Source organism: Cordyceps militaris (assembly GCF_000225605.1).
Source record: "Cordyceps militaris CM01 unplaced genomic scaffold CCM_S00004, whole genome shotgun sequence".
Lineage (NCBI taxonomy): Eukaryota > Fungi > Ascomycota > Sordariomycetes > Hypocreales > Cordycipitaceae > Cordyceps > Cordyceps militaris.
This window is the reverse complement of record NW_006271972.1, coordinates 1,066,729-1,082,627: the sequence shown is the minus strand read 5'-3', so window position 1 is coordinate 1,082,627 and position 15,899 is coordinate 1,066,729. Positions and strand designations below refer to the sequence as shown.

General features: G+C 54.1%; 7 protein-coding genes across 7 annotated transcripts; 4 read left to right on the top strand and 3 right to left on the bottom strand.

Moving 5' to 3' along the window:
- Nucleotides 1-17: 17 nt before the first annotated feature.
- CCM_05374 (Protein kinase-like domain) lies at nucleotides 18-1,259 on the top strand (the record flags this gene model as incomplete). Its single annotated transcript, XM_006670518.1, has 1 exon — nucleotides 18-1,259. The coding sequence occupies one exon, from the start codon at nucleotides 18-20 to the stop codon at nucleotides 1,257-1,259; it is 1,242 nt and encodes a 413-aa protein (XP_006670581.1).
- Nucleotides 1,260-1,809: 550 nt separating this feature from the next.
- Nucleotides 1,810-2,880, top strand: CCM_05373 (uncharacterized protein; the record flags this gene model as incomplete). The annotated part of the gene is made up of 2 exons (XM_006670517.1): nucleotides 1,810-1,882; nucleotides 1,970-2,880. The coding sequence occupies 2 exons, from the start codon at nucleotides 1,810-1,812 to the stop codon at nucleotides 2,878-2,880; spliced, it is 984 nt and encodes a 327-aa protein (XP_006670580.1).
- Nucleotides 2,881-2,943: 63 nt separating this feature from the next.
- Nucleotides 2,944-4,023, bottom strand: CCM_05372 (short-chain dehydrogenases/reductase, putative; the record flags this gene model as incomplete). The annotated part of the gene is made up of 2 exons (XM_006670516.1): nucleotides 2,944-3,599; nucleotides 3,675-4,023. 2 exons carry the CDS (start codon nucleotides 4,021-4,023, stop codon nucleotides 2,944-2,946), a joined length of 1,005 nt encoding a protein of 334 aa, XP_006670579.1.
- Nucleotides 4,024-5,122: 1,099 nt separating this feature from the next.
- Nucleotides 5,123-6,413, bottom strand: CCM_05371 (actin; the record flags this gene model as incomplete). Its single annotated transcript, XM_006670515.1, has 3 exons — nucleotides 5,123-5,353; nucleotides 5,419-6,277; nucleotides 6,376-6,413. 3 exons carry the CDS (start codon nucleotides 6,411-6,413, stop codon nucleotides 5,123-5,125), a joined length of 1,128 nt encoding a protein of 375 aa, XP_006670578.1.
- A 1,103-nt stretch (nucleotides 6,414-7,516) lies between these two features.
- On the top strand, nucleotides 7,517-8,555 carry CCM_05370 (uncharacterized protein; the record flags this gene model as incomplete). The annotated part of the gene is made up of 2 exons (XM_006670514.1): nucleotides 7,517-8,267; nucleotides 8,356-8,555. 2 exons carry the CDS (start codon nucleotides 7,517-7,519, stop codon nucleotides 8,553-8,555), a joined length of 951 nt encoding a protein of 316 aa, XP_006670577.1.
- A 2,915-nt stretch (nucleotides 8,556-11,470) lies between these two features.
- Nucleotides 11,471-13,320, top strand: CCM_05369 (SUN domain protein (Adg3), putative; the record flags this gene model as incomplete). The annotated part of the gene is made up of 2 exons (XM_006670513.1): nucleotides 11,471-12,872; nucleotides 13,199-13,320. 2 exons carry the CDS (start codon nucleotides 11,471-11,473, stop codon nucleotides 13,318-13,320), a joined length of 1,524 nt encoding a protein of 507 aa, XP_006670576.1.
- A 648-nt stretch (nucleotides 13,321-13,968) lies between these two features.
- CCM_05368 (PCI domain-containing protein) lies at nucleotides 13,969-15,683 on the bottom strand (the record flags this gene model as incomplete). The annotated part of the gene is made up of 2 exons (XM_006670512.1): nucleotides 13,969-15,280; nucleotides 15,355-15,683. The coding sequence occupies 2 exons, from the start codon at nucleotides 15,681-15,683 to the stop codon at nucleotides 13,969-13,971; spliced, it is 1,641 nt and encodes a 546-aa protein (XP_006670575.1).
- Between the last annotated feature and the right edge of the window lie 216 nt (nucleotides 15,684-15,899).

Here is a 15,899-nt window from a genome sequence, read left to right as displayed (position 1 = left end):
CCAACACTGCTGCAACCATGGCAGGTCAGGATCTGTTCCCCGACGGGGTTATACTGCAGCCAATCTTCGACGAAACAGTGCAGGACTGCAGAATTTCCATCATCTTACAGACATGGGATAAGTGCGTTTTCAAGGTAGCCCCGGCTGCTTTGCCTGCCGGCCGGTACAAGCTGCCAGTTATTGTTCGTTTGGAGTCCGCATCCGCTAGTCTGGCCCCTCAGTTTGCACTCACTGCCGAAATCCAGAAATTAGCATCGGAAAGTTTACCAGGGCTTGTACCGTCTGTTCTACAGTTAGGCAAGGTGCACAACTCAACTGGTCGCGAATATTGCTTCTCTGTTGTCGAGTTCGTTGATGGCGTTACACTTGAGACTGTTTGGGCCGATTTGAGGGAAGAAAACAAAAGATTGGTTGTCAACGACATCGCTGAAGCTCTCACGGAGCTTCAGAAACGGAAATTGGAAGATGAAGCTATCCAAGGTGTTTTGGCGCAGGCGGCAGATGGCCAGAAAGATGACCTACTGTCCAAACCACTTTATTTTGGAGGTGCTCACACAATGGCATTGACCACTGGCTCGTCTCTATTGGATGCTGTCATGGAAAGGAGGAAGCTCAAGCGAGAATTCTGCGACATCGAGAAGGAAGAAAACTCGATGCGTGTTACGGTCAAGTCACGTTTCGGTGACCTCGGTTCAGTGACTATCGAGAAGCGAGAGCTGGATCAATGGAAAGAGCAAGCCGTTCTCTGCCACAATGACTTAACACCACGGAATCTGCTTTTAAAAAAAACTTCAAACGATACCGCAGAGAGCCTCGTGGAGTACAGGTTAGCTGCGATCATTGACTGGGAATTGGGTGGAATGTATCCATCAGCATATGAGATGCAGCTTCAGGATACCTATCTTGGTGGTGGAAATCGTCATGTGTCCTTCTACCTGATGCTCAAAGAAGCGATGCAATCAATAGTGCCTTGCAACAGAGCACAACAAGATCTTTTGCGGGCCGTGGAACTGATTTTCGAATCGCAACAGCGCTTTCTCTTCGAAGGTTCCAACATTCCAGCTCAAATTCGTGTGCGGTTTTTACAGTATTGTAACCTGACAAGGGATCAAAACATTTATAGGGGGTGGACAAATCAGGTAGAGAATTCCCCGACCTATGATGCCGACATTATACAGAAGATCGAAGACGATGTGATTGCAGAAGTTATGGCAAAGCGTGCAGCAAAGAAGCAATCTGAATCATCGAGAGAACAGTGATGGAAGGCAATAGAGCTAGTATCCAAAGACCCTCATTAAGAGTAAACCCAGGATATATTTGAAAAAAAAAGGTTGAATTTGATAAAGGTGATCCTAGCATTGGTATAATCCGATTTCGAAATGGATTAGCCCCGATGGAAAATCGCGAATGCTTGCCTAGAGCTCGCTCGCTCGGTACAATTGTAGAAAGCACTATAATGTTACCACTCCCCTGACCAACTCCAGTGATTCTATTATCTTAAATAATAATATTTTTGCCCCTCCAACTCCGCTGAGGGATACTGGACTTTGTCACTCGACCTGTACGGCGGAGACTGCTCTGAATGGGGGCTGTACAATGGTCGCGGTGGAGATCCACCATGTGAGACTTAGGGCAAGATAGAGCACCAGCATTCGTGTGGGTGCCCACCACTTTTGCTGGCGCACATGGTAAATGTGTGATACACCATGAGAGTGCCATTCTAATAAGCACCTGCTCGCGCGTTAGCCGCCCTGATAATGGCATTCTTTCATATCTAAGCCCATCATCTTGAATCATTCCGTTTACTACATGACTGCCAACGCCGCCGACGAGCGAAAGCTGCGTAAGCGACTGCAAAACCGCGCCAATCAACGAGAACGAAGTGAGCATGCTGACCCAAAATATGATGGCGCCATATTCTCGCTCCATACGCCGCCATGTTCGCGAAAAAACTAACAGACTATACCAGGGTCGCGCCAGAGACAGGAGACGCAAACCAACAGCAATAGTCATCGCCCATACCGGGTGGACAGGTGGCGGTACACCTATCACCATGACACGGAAGAATCCAACAAGCGCAGTGATGCAGTTTCGGATCCAGCTTCTAGCCAGCGCCACGCCGTATCAAGCCTCGCTTTGAGATGCAGGGTGCCAGACCAAGCGGCATCCAACCAAGTGGCGACCCATCACTTCACGCCTTGTCCCACCCAGGATCACTTATTGCACCTCATCCAGGTAAATCTGTTGCGGGGCCTCTTTGATAACAAATTGGCGCTTCTGTCCTGTGCAGACTATCTCACTATTGGCGCCGCAGCCGAGCTGCAGATTACCGCGCCCTGGCTTGTCTTTCCCGGCCGTGCCGCCATCGTACCGAGCGCCGGCGACATCCCGGGCTCTCTTTGGCCGACGCCACTGCAAGGCACCGTCATCCATGCCACCTGCATCGATCTGGTTCCCTTTGCAGAGCTCCGCGACCGCATGATTGCGTGGGAGGGCCGTTTTGACTTTGCTGACCTCTTGCATGACCTCATTGGCAACCTCGTCGACCCGACCTGTTTCTTTACTGGCCTTCCAGGTCAGAAGAAGTCGATGACAGACAAGGCTACAGTACTGTACCACGGGCAAGAGGATCAAGATTATACTGCAAATCGGAATGGCCTCATACTGTGGGGCGAGGCGCATCTCCCAGAGAGCTGGGAGGTGACTTTGGGGTTTTTGCGTAAATGGGGCTGGCTGATTGAGGGCTGTCAGGACCTTATTGATTCTAGTAATCGCTGGAGAATGGCTCGGGGAGAGGAGCCGCTGACCCTCTGCACATCTGCGCGGGTTAGAGAGGGCTTAACGGTGGATGCGAGGTTACCGCCAACGCCTTTCAAATGAAGAGGCACCAAAGATATATGTAATTTGATAGAATACCATAGAAGACCACAAAAAGTCCGTAATCTAGTACGTTATCCCAGTTATTTCTCTAATTTCGCCGACAATATGTGCCCATAGCCGATCCTCCACGCCACTATCGCGTGCTTCAACAAGTCGTTTCTCAACATCCTCAGACGCTCTCTCACACAAGGCGCCTACATTATAGCTGCCGCTGCCTAGTTTCCCATGAGTACCCGCGGTAGCAGCCGTTCCGTCCGGGAGCGGAACACCTGCCGCGGCACCAGTGGCGGGTGGAAAGGCTGCGCTGGTGGCGCCGTACAGCTGCAGCACAGACGACTCCTCTGGGGTGATAAACTTGAGAAACAGCGGGCCAAGTAGCGTAAGCGCCATGCGTAAAAGAATCATGGCGCCTTTCGCGTCTTTGCCAAAGGGGGTCTTGACGGCGCCCGGGTAGTTGTGAATGAAGCTCACGTCTGGGGCCTTCCTGGCCAGAACATTGTGCGCCATGGAGATCATTGAGGCCAAGTGACCACGTGCCATGAAGGGGTGCTTTGATCCGTATTCGGACCAGTTGTTCTCGCCAACAGGTCCCTCGTGACCAGCGGCAAAGACGGAGACGACTCGCTTCAGACCGGACGCTTGTTGAAGAGCAGGCAAGAGTTGAAGCGTAAAGAGAATGCGCGAGGTAACAGGGAGGACGTATGCTTTGGTTAGTCCTTCTGTTGTTTCTTTTAGAAGAAAAATCAGCAGTTAGCCAAAGTCTTCTCAGTTGTCGTCAACCCGGCACAACTCACTATCCACTTGCAGACCTCCCTGTGACTGAAACAGCAGATTGACAGTCTTGGTCTCTGCCAAAATTTGGTCGCATACTTGCGTGACATTGTTCAAAAGGCTGACATCCGACTCAATAAATGTGTACTGCCCCTCGGGATTCAGCTTGGTGCACTCGGAGACGATGCGGTCGGCCGCCTCCCGGGACCGGCCGACGAGATAGATGCGCGGGCTCTTGGCGTGCTCGGCGAAGCGCTTCAGGGCGTGTTCGCCAATGCCGCTAGTGCCGCCGACAAAGACGGCCACCATGCCGGACGGCAGACTGGTGGCAATCTTTGCGTTGGAGGCCTGGGCAGCGGCTAGGGTGACCATGGTGAGGAGATGGAATACAGGGGAGAAATGGAGGTACTTTTCGTGCTTCAACTGCGGTTTACATGTCGAGCTTAATATACATCCTACAGGCACTCTAATCGCCTAGATCGAGATTGGCTGACACTTTTATCTATTTTAGGAAATGGGCCGACGATCCCTCTAGTCGTCCGCTCGCCGCTCGCCGCCGTCATTCTCGGACAAGGCGCGGATGACACGTTTTACCAGATTAGGCCGGCCGGAGTAAATATTGTTCATCGTGGTGTGTACATGTCCCGCCAATAAAGCGATGAAACTATCGTATAGTGCATAGCAATATCCGGATCTAGCCAAGTACATGTCTTGACTGATCTTCGCCAGACCAACAGCCCCGGGCTTTCAGTGGGTCGTCCCATCACTGTAGTGCCTCGTGTCGTTTGTTTGATGGTCACTTTGCTTCCTTCTTTTGCATCCCATCCACACCTGCAATTATGCCTGTCATACAACCTCACGCTAGGCCCCAAATCTGCTCCCCTAAGACCGATCAGCAAAGATTACACATATTCATCAGTCGCGGACTAAAGCCAGGGACGACCTGCCCCATTCTCGCCGCGCAAAGGGTCTCCGTAGACTCAACAAGATTGGTTCCAGGCAAACGAGTCATGCGATCGATTTGAATCTGGGCACAAATTTACAGGTGGGCTTCTCGAAGCTCAAGTTAATTGCTCACTGGAACAAGTACCCGTGGTGTATACTGCATATGGTCCGTCGTCATGCAGCACACATTCCAGGATAAATCCTCCAGGGTCTGGGGACTGGACATATGCATCGACAGCCTCCATCACCGCAATGCTTGCCAATAATTGGGTAATACACGACCGACTCTACCCGTTACCTGGAGATGGAGAAGACTAAAGCAATCTGGATTTGATATTTGAAAGACCTCGGGTGGCCAACTACCAACTAACGAATCAAAGGAAGAACCCACGTTTGTTCGCGGACACACTTCGATACAACCCGTCTGGGCTATTCATACTGCAGATGATGGTGCACAGGTTGGGACACGAGTGAATTTTTCTAAATGGCCATCGAAGCGAGCCGGGACAAACAATAGGTCGCAGCTCTAGAAGCATTTGCGATGGACAATCGAAGGGCCAGCCTCATCATACTCCTGCTTGGAAATCCAGAGCTGCTGGAATGACGAAAGCGAGGCCAGGATCGATCCACCAATCCAGACGGAGTATTTTCGCTCGGGCGGAGCGATAATTTTCACCCTCATCGATGATGGCGCGAGGCCAGTCAACTCCTTTTGCATGCGATCGGCCATGCCAGGGAACATGGTCGTGCCACCAGACTACAAAGCAATGGTTAGTCTAGGCGACGCCGTGTAATAAGCAGCCAAGTGGACGATTCACTCACCATAACAACGTTGTTGTAGAGATCCTTTCTGACGTCGACGTCGCATTTGATGATGGAGTTGAGCACCGTCTCATGAATGCCGCCGCTTTCAAGCCCAAGTACAGATGGCGTGAACAACGCCTCGGGAGCACGGAAGCGTTCGTTACCGATGGTGATGACCTGCCCATCGGGAAGTTCGTACGACTTTTCCAGCGCCGAACTTTGCGCGGCCGTTTGAAGTTCCTGTTCGAAATCAAGCGCCACATAGCACAGCTTTTCCTTGACGTCACGAACAATCTCGCGTTCAGCCGTTGTCGTGAAGGCGTAACCACGCTCGGCCAGAATCTTCATGAGATAGTCTGTGAGGTCGCGACCTGCCATGTCGATTCGAGCAATTGCATGAGGGAGCGCAAAGCCTTCATAGATGGGCACGACGTGGGTGACGCCATCGCCGGAGTCAAGCACAATGCCTGTGGTGCGGCCAGACGCGTACAGAGACAAGACGGCTTGGATCTGGACATAGAAGGCAGGCGCATTAAAGGTTTCGAAAATGATTTGGGTCATTTTTTCGCGGTTCGACTTGGGGTTGATCGGGGCCTCGGTCAGCAGAATGGGGTGCTCTTCGGGGGCAACACGAAGCTCGTTGTAAAAGGTGTGGTGCCAGATCTTTTCCATGTCATCCCAGTTGGTGACGACGCCATGTTCTATGGGATAGCGGAGGCTGAGAATGCCTCGTTTGGACTGGGCTTCATCGCCGACGTACGAATCTTTCTGCCCCATGCCGACCATAATTCCATGGTGGCGAGGTCGGCCAACGATCGATGGGAAGACGGCTCGGGGTGCATCGTCACCGGCAAAGCCAGCTTTGCACATTCCAGAGCTACACTTGCATCAGCTTTCATGTCTTTCACGGCGTACTGCGAAGCCTTGTGCGGTCAAGGAGTATCGTTCTATCTTGTTGCGACTTCTAACGCTTACCCATTATCGATGACCAGAGCGGCAACGTCTTCGTCCATGATTGAAGGATACAGAAAATGTATTTTATCAACGACCGCTGGTTTCACAATAGAGACAAGGACAAATGCTGGTGTCGATGGAGGTTACGGAGGAGTGGTTGAGGGACTGCTGAACCGTGTGGCAGTAGGTATTGAAGCACCACGCAAGAGATGAAAAAGGCAGCGGCATACAACCGCATATTAAAAGGCGGGGCTATCGGGTTTTCCGCCACCTCAAATCCAACGATTACGAAGAATAGGCAACGCTATAAGGGCCAGCCAAGCGAACAGGCTCGGTGGCTGGGGGTATACAAACGCTGCGGCTGTGTACCGTGAGGCTTCGCCCCAGTTTCTGTGTTCAATACAGATGCCTAATTTTTGAATGAGCAGGCAGCAGGTTTGGGTACCAAAAAGGTCGGAACTTCTCAGGTCTGACAAGATCAGAAGGGCAGCCAAGTCCGCTAGGCACCGGTTTAACGCGGGTGGAGATGCGTGCGTATACGCGCCAGACCAGGAACATGGCTGCATTCTAGTAAGACTCCAATTTGGGAGATCAATTGGCAGGGTGAATTAGCACGGTAATACGCCTGAATCACGGAGTTGCGGGCCTTGAGAGGACCCGACTCCTACATCTGGACCGACGAAGGCCGCGTGTAAACCCCATTTCGAGCCCTTTTGCGTCGGCTGGTTCAGACTAGCGCAGCCTAACGGCTATTTTTATTCGCAATGCTAATCAGAAATCCAAGTGTTCCACTCCTTTCGACAGCTGTGGTGGAATTTCCTGTTCAACGCTGATGCCTTACATGGCCGTGTGAACGAAGACTCGCCTCCCACGTCGCAAGTGGAAAAGGGTGCTGGTGGAAAAAGAAATCAACCCACTATGTACGCGTCATCGTGTCCAAGGCTGCTACATATCACAATTGTACAGAGTCGTGGCCGAGTTCGCCTCTATCTTTGCTGCTGCCTGGAGTGTGTTGCGGATGATTGACGTATTGGCGTATGCAGCGGGGTTGATGTCTTAAATGCACACTTACACCGCGCATCGACGTCGCGCGAGCACAACATGTCGGGTTTTTTATACCATTGCTTTGCCGAAAATGTACAGTTGAACTAGAGGTACTATCATGGATTTCCCACTGGGACGGCTCCCGCCAGAGGTGCGGCAGCTCATCTGGGAGGCGACCCTCCCCGACCAGCGCGTCTTTCACGTCAGCAAACTCAGCGACGCTCCCGCAAGGCCCCAGACGACCGACATTGCTGAGCGGCGCGCGAAGACGTTCAGCTTTCACGTCCGCCACCCGCCACCCGCAATCCACGGAATCTGCCGCGAGTCGCGCGCCATGCTGCTGTTGCGCGGGTATTTCCTCCCGTGCGGCGCAGACACACCGTCCACCACGGGGCCGTGGTTCAATCCGCAGCGCGACGTGCTGTATTTTGACCGCAACATGCGGTACTGCCTCAAAGCCAAGACGGCCCTCGACGTGGACGGCCTGGAGCGCGTCCGGCACGTGGGGCTCGAGTGGCGCGCCTGGTTCCGCGACGTGCCGCGCCTGGCCGACGACGGGGACATGCACCAGCGGTGGGCGGCGGCCATGCGGGCGCTCCTGCGGCACTGTCCGCGCGCCGAGAGCATGAGCTTCGTGCTGCCGCGCGTGCGTCATGTCGGCGGCATCCCGTCCGGCCGCGAGCCGTACCGCGCGGAGCATCACCGCTGCGACTTGACGCGGCTGCCGGAGGGTGTGCAGGTCCCGTGGGCGCGGGTATCGGTCCAAACGGCCCCCGGCGCACTGACCGGCACGGCGCTGGCGCAGCTCGGCGGGGAGAGTAGGCTTGTGCCGTGGAGGGACATTCGCCAGCAAATGGAAACGGCGGTCAGTTTGTTGCAAGGACACGGAAAGAAGAACGCAGACTGTGAAGGCTACTGTGAGCCGGCTTCGGAGAGGGCAATGGCTTTGCGTGTCAGAGGATGGTGGCTGGTTCGACCGGGGGCACCGACAGGCCATGAAGAGCAAGACGTCCGAGAATACTGGTCATGAGCAGGGCATGGTGCTTTTGGATAACTCTCGTGGCAGATGTGACAAGGAATCGAACGCGATTGCGATGCGCCCCGTTGACCTTGCGGTAGTCAATACTCGAAAGGCTCTACTTATTGATGGCTCTTAGGTGTAATGATACTACGATGGTCAAAACAAAGATATTATGTCCAAACACACATTGATAACAAGGGTGCAGCTTATTCTAACTTGAAACTTTGGAGGCAGTAAGCTTTACCTTGGCAAGCTGACGTTTCTCAGAACCCAAGATATGGTACTATGGTATTATTATTACTAACTACAGAGTAACCCTGAGAACATGTCTCTGATAAATACTACGTTAAGCACGACTAATGCGAGAAAAAACCACTACGCAGCGAACAGACTTATGATGATGATGGCATCTAGGTTTCGTCGCGGCAAATATCGCTGTAGGGTAGGGGGGGAATTGGGCTTCACACAAAATCTCAGAAATCACCAACAGCTCGGAGCGAACGAGGCGCGCGAGTGACACGGTAGTTTTTTGCATGTGAAAAAATCGGAATACATACGTAGCAGTGAAAGGAAAGGCCTGTCAAAGTCGAAATCTAAAATGCTCTTTATGACACGTGGATCACTGACGTGTCTGGCTTCACAACGCAATGACACATGGACAGTATGTCTGGTCTGTTTTACAAAGAAAATGCCTCAACAAAAAAAGACGATTGAAAGAAAATGTGTACATTTTCAAGTAAAATCCCTTCCCTGGATTGAGCCAGCCGCACTAGTTGAAACGGACAGGCGAGTTGCCAAATGGTGATGTTACAAGCGGCATTTTTCTTGTTCAAGTTCCGACGCGTTTAGTAGTACATGACGCGTGTTTCCGATGCAAGTTTTGAGAGAAGGATTCAGGTGTTCATGAGTGGGAATAAAAATGTATAACAGCGGTTACAGGATGCGGTCCGAGCAACTATTAACCGAAACCGTGCGATGTTATTTTTCTTGCTCCCGTGCTGTTACAGATGGACGGACCATGCACGACGACCCGTTCGTTGCTGGGTTGTGACGCCTTGGCAGCGATGGATGGAACGCGACGGACATGTAAGACGAACACTTTGCTTCTTTGAACTTGTGTCCTCTTTGAATATTTTCGTAGTAAAGACTGCACATGTTAGAGCATCAGTTTACACTTGTTGGTGGAAAGTAATTAGTTAGATAATGTGGTAATATAAGAGTAGACAGCGTACAATATAATTATTAATACAAGGGAGGCAACGGGCCGCTCCAGTGCTCCACGCTGGCCTGTAATAGTTAGAGAGTTGTGAGTTGTGTGTACAAAAAAGGACTGGCAGTTTTAGGTTTGAAGCTTGGCATCGGGACACGTCGCGATGACTTTTATAATTTAGTCACTCGTTAGGTACTGTACGGATACCGTGTTGCCAACGGTTGTCTCACGATACAATGAGCAGCGCCACATTTGTCGTGTCTGACGTGTAAACAAGGGAAGAGGCAAGCGACGCTAACACCAGCGGTTTGCAGGAGGGAGGATATGACATTTATTCTTAGTCGGTAAACAAAACTTGCAGGGCAAAGAAACAAGCGGCATAAAAGACAAAGAGGTCGAACTTGAGTCAAGGTGCAGGGCAATGTTAAGCCACCAACTCGAACCAGCAACTGTGCGAGGTGACTGGGGGTGACAGGGGAGAGACGGCGGGTTCGCCTTCTTCTGCGGGCGTGTAAGCCGTGTAATGACACGTGGGATGCGCCAGGGCTTTCCGGGTGCCTGTAACCGAAATAGGGCCCGTGTCATGCGCGCAGTTGTTGCCGGGCATCCAAGTGCGTTCCAGTGCCAGACGCGAAGGCCTGAGATGATGCGTCGATGAGCCTCAGAAGAGGCCGGTAGAGGCGACGAGAGGGCAAGAAGAGATGAATATAATAAATGGAATGGGAAGCTAAAGACGGTCTAGATGTGAGCGAGTGGCGTAGTCAGGCACCAGGCAAAAGGCTATTTGGGCGCCGAGTTGGGCCGACGTTGGTGGTCGCGGTTTGTATGTATGAATACAGGACCAATGTACCTCGGTACCAGGAGCACAAAGCTGACACAAGAGGCATAAATGTACAAGTGGGGGATAAAAACATGAACAACATTGTGCAAGGAGGACGGGTGTCAAATGGGTGGCGCGACGGAGTCCACGCGACTGGAGCCACAAAAATAGGACCCGCATCTCATTTCCTCAGGCGCAAGCGCGGGCTGTAATTGGACAAAGTTGGTTCTGGGAGATGACGGCCCGCGTCCGATTGGAACATTGCTGTGCGCCGCTGCAGGTACCTTTTTTAGCTTGACAGCCAGGCACAGGCACAGACAGACCGCCAGGCACCAGGGCAGACTCGGTCAACCCAAATTGCGCCGCCAACCGAGAATCAGAATTGCGCTGGCAATCTCAGTTTTGTAATTCGTACCCCTCTCTGAGCCAGGTACCCCAGAGTGACCCCTTCTCCCAATAATTGCTCGCTTTTTTTTCTCTTTGTTCCAGACTCTCGTCGCCAGCCCACCTGGTCGGCTCCACCACGCCTTGTCTAGGTTCTTCTCGACTGGCCCTCACACTCCTTGCGCTTCATCTTCCACCGTCTTTTTTTCGCTTCGTCCTTTCTTTTACAAATTATTATATTCTTCAGTCGTCGCCACCGCCCCAAGGCCAGATCTTCTCTCGACTCGCTCCTTTTAGTCTCGGCTCTTGCGCAAATCCATTCATTTAAAACCCCCACGGCCCTCGAGTATCTCTTGTTGTTTCCGTCATCGTACTCCTGCCTCCCAACAACGTTTGCAACCACCTGCGACATATTTTTGCTTCAATGCTCTCGACGCTCTTTCGCTACTCCCAATAACCACTCCGACCACGACGTCGCAATTCTTGCTCTTCTCGCGATCAACTTGTGTGCTGCAATAGCCGTCACATCCCGTCTCGCATCAACCACGCCGAGCTCTTGACGAGCTTGTGCTCCCTCACTCTCTCTCTACCTATTGCTTGATACTTTTCTTGTGGCACACGCCCGCTCTCCGCTACCATGCAACTCACCACGCTCAAGGGCTTTGCCGCCTCAGCCCTGGTCATCCTCGCGCCGGTCGCCGACGCCTCAGCCCTTCACGGAAACATGCACCACCAGGCCCGTCGATACACGCACCTGCACCACGAACACCATCACCGCGCTGTCGAGAGCCCCCCAAGCTCCGCCTCCTCCCTCGTCAAGCGCGGCACCTGTGAATTCCCTACCGACGACCCAAATCTCGTCGCCGTTACACCGGATAAGGCGAATGCTGGCTGGGCCATGAGCCCCGATCAGCCCTGCAAGCCCGGTTCCTACTGCCCCTTTGCCTGTAAGGAGGGCTTGGTTATGAACCAGTGGCAACCGGATTCGACATACGACTTTCCTCAGTCTATGAACGGCGGTCTCTTGTGCGGCGACGACGGCGTTGTGAAGAAGCCATTCCCAGACAGGCCCAACTGTGTCCCCGGTACCGGTGCTGTCAAGGCCGTCAACAAGTGCTCCGCCAAGTTGTCCTACTGCCAGACCGTTCTGCCTGGCAATGAGGCTATGTTGATTCCTACTCTTGTCCAATCGACTTCTAACCTCGCTGTTCCCGATCAAACCTACTGGGCCAAAACCGCCGCCCACTACTATATCAACCCTCCTGGTGTTGGTGTTGAGGGATGCATCTGGGGTACCGAATCTAAGGCTGTCGGCAACTGGGCTGCCTTTGTCGCCGGTGCTAACACGGTTGATAATGGTGAAACCTATGTCAAGATTGGTGTTAATCCTGTTTGGGAGAGTTCTGACCTCTCACACACCAAGCCCAACTATGGCCTGAAGATTGAATGCCCCGATGGAGACTGCAACGGTCTTCCCTGCGAGATTAGCCCTGACGCAGAAGTCAAGAGCAACAACCTCGGTGTTGGCGCTGGCGGCGCGAAGTTCTGCGTCGTAACCGTTGCGAAGGGCAAGCATGCTCAGATTGTGGCCTTTGATCGCTCTGGTGGACAGTCTTCCGCTCCCGTTGGCAATGCCATGTCCGGCCAGGACTCTTCCTCCTCTTCCTCGCCACCCCCCCAGAGCTCCCCCAAGAGCTCCTCCACACCTCCTCCGCCGTCGACCACCTCTACTCCCAGTCCTACGCCTTCGCCCACACCCTCTAGCAGCAGCACCAGCACCAGCACCAGCACCGACTCTCCCATCCCTAGCTCTTCGCAGGTCACAACCACTACCACTACTACCACTGTCAGCACTCCCTCGTCTACCACAAGCGAAACACCTACCGTGCAGCCTGGTATCTTCCACGAAGAGAAGAACAACACCGCCACCCACACCCCCAACAGCACCTACGCAGCATCTCCCACTAGCCCCCAGACAACCCCTACTACCAAGGACCAGAAGAACGAGGCTGGACGTTCGCAGGGCAGAACTACCATGGGTAGTCTGATCGTTGCGCTGGTCGCCGCTGCTTGCTTTTTCTAGTACCAAACTACAAGCGACCTCCCAGCACACCCGTGGCTAGCCACCGTCTTCGATTCTGCCCAATCTTTTACTCTACTCTTTTTTCTCTCTGCCCAGCCATTTGTAGCACCGACTAGCTGAAGTCGTGTGTTTATAAATGCTCTGGGCTGACGGAGATACCCCTATCTTTGTCTTCGTTCCGACGCTGGAGCCTGGTTCCTCGCGCTGGCCCCCCTTTATACAGTCGATATCATGTCCACCCGGACTTTTTTCTTTTTTTTTTGGTCTTGCCATATACATCAGCCAAACACCCATCGGCGATGATGTTTGTTGTACTGGCGCATGTGTCTGGCGTGACGTTTGCTTCGCCGCAAACGGCTGTCGAGATGCTTCTTCTTCCCTTGCCGGAGGCTTCTTTTTTATAACCTTCTGTTGTTGTTTCTTTGCGGAACAATTTGGCTATTCAGCTTTACACTGATGGCATTTATACCATTCTTGCTCACGGTCGATACCCCCCATTTACAGCATTGGATATTTGATACTTTTTTGGCTTTTTTTTTTGGATACACTTTCTAACGGAGCTTTTGGAGATGTGGAGGTGGGAAAAAAATGGTCCAATTCCTTGGTAACAGCAACTTCTTTCTTTTTTTTCTTTTTCTATAACGGAGACGAACGGCTTGAAGTTTTTATATCCCGGAAGCACACTGAGCTTCCTCGAGGCATGATCTACTAGGACCGTGGCCTTTACACTTCTTTCACCGCGCTTGGCTTCCCCTTTGGAGCCCGAGAGCAAATGCCTTACGAATCATGTAGGGGCGAAATATTCGACCTTTCTAGAATTAGCTTTTTTATTCCTTGACGATGATGGTTGAGAAATGGAAAACAACATGACAATCACTTTTTTTTCCAACAACACTGCCTGTAACCTTGGCAACTTGCGCTTCCATATCACATTTATTATGTCAATGTTCCCTTCTACCCTTGCATACATATACGGCTCTGCTATGGGCCTTTTGTATTATTGTTGGGTATCATGCTTGTTGTTATTATACATGTAAATCTCCCTCCCTTGCTCATCCCTTGACCCATCCGGGCACCTCGTCCATGTCGAACCCTTGTTCGTACTGCCTTGCCTGAATGGCCTGCCACACGGGCGGCCATCCGGCGAGCAGCGGGCTGCCCTTGGCCTTGGCGCCGATGATGGCGAAGCGGGCCTGGCCGTGCGCGACGAAGCCGTGCAGCAGGCCCTGCTCGATGAGCGAGGCGACGACGAGCTCGACGTCGTCGTACTTGACGGGGGCGTTGCCCCAGACGAGCCCCTCGTTGGGGCGGAGCTTGCGCGGGCGGCCGCCGGGCGGGGGCGCGAGCGTCGAGGCGCCGTCGTCGACGACGTTGTTGGAGACGGCGCGCATGAGCAGGCGGTGGCTGGCGCCGGCATGGTGGTGGTGGTGGTGGTGCGGCAACGGGTGCGCGGGCAGCCACCCCTCGATGCGGCGCTGCGTGTACACGGCCAGCGTGTGCAGGTGGGCGAGGTCGAGCGTGGCGGCCTTACGCGACGACGCGGCGTCGGCGGGCGGCGGCACGTACGTGAGTAGGAACGCGCGGCGACTGAGCGCGCGCCACAGCAGGGGCCGCAGGCGCGACGCGAGCGGCAGCAGCAGCCCGCGCTCGAGCAGCCAGCGCTCGTGCGCGGCGAGATGCGTCTGGAAGGCGGCGAAGTGGCCGGCGCGAACGGCCTGGCACAGCGGCGCGAAGACGGGGGCGAGGGTGCGCGCGGCCTCGGGGCGGGCGAGCAGCGCGCGGGCCGGAAACCGGCCGAGCAGCATGTTGGCCGCGATGAGGTAGGTGAGGATGCGGGTGCGGTGGGCGGCAAACGCCGCGGGGGTCTGGAGGTAGGCCGCCTCGAGGCACAGCGCCGCGCGCCGCGCGTGGTGGTTGGCCAGGTTGAAGCGGCCGAGGTAGTAGAGAAAGGTGACGCGCTGGGCGGCCGGGTAGAGGGCCAGCGGCGGGGAGATGCTGGCAATGTTGACAAAGATCATGCGCGCGAGGTGCGTCCGGCGGCAGGCAAAGAGCAGCTTGAGCACGAGGTTGGCAAACATGTAGACGCCGGCTTTTTTGCCCTCGGGCGCCGCGCCGCCGCCGGTCCGCGGCAGAGGCGGGTTGGCGCGGTCTGTGAGGCAGGTGGTGAAGATTTTCTGGATGATTTCCGCCGACGACTCGGCGACGGACTTGTCCTCGTCGAACCCGGCGGCGCGGAGCTTACGCGTCAGGTCCGGTCGACGGTTCAGCATCATGGTCAGGCGCGCGAGCGTCTCGGACAGCGACATACTGGCCTGAAGCAGCATACCGCCGTATGAGGGGTGCCCAAAGGCCGTTGCGCAAGAACTTGTTATTGGTCAAAGAGTTAGCTTTCTGAACCATGGATGCAACAACCTCTGTAGAGAAGGAAAAAAACTTACTTGACAAGCCCGCTCAGCAGCTGATGCGCCCCCAGCAGGTCCTCGTAGTCAATGTCCCGCCAAAAGACGAGGTAGTCCTTGATGAAGGACTGCAGGCCCGGCCACGGCGTCGCCTGACCCTCGGGCACGTCATCGTCCTGCGGCAGGCACGCCTCGACGACACCGTCGATACTGGCCGGCGTGGCGAAGCGCGCGCGCAGCTCCGCTCCCAGCGCGTGGTACTGCGCGCCGCTGCTCGAGTCGACCTGCAGCCACGCCCGCAGCGCGTCGCCTTGCTGCCGCCGCACCTGCTCGCGCATCGCGCCCAGAAACTCCCGCACAAGCGCCATCTTCCTAACAATGTTTCTGGGCCAATCAGTGGGCCGGCGTCAGTTGCCTGCTTGCGCAGTCACTATAGGAATGGCTGAGACGGGGCGTGGTGGTCGTGATGGGGAGACTTGGTATTAATATCGATGGTAGTTGAAGGAAGCTTGTCGCTTGGCGGCAGAGGTTGGGGGCGAAGCGGGTCTGGGGGAGTTGTGGATGGTGGTAGACGCACCAACAAT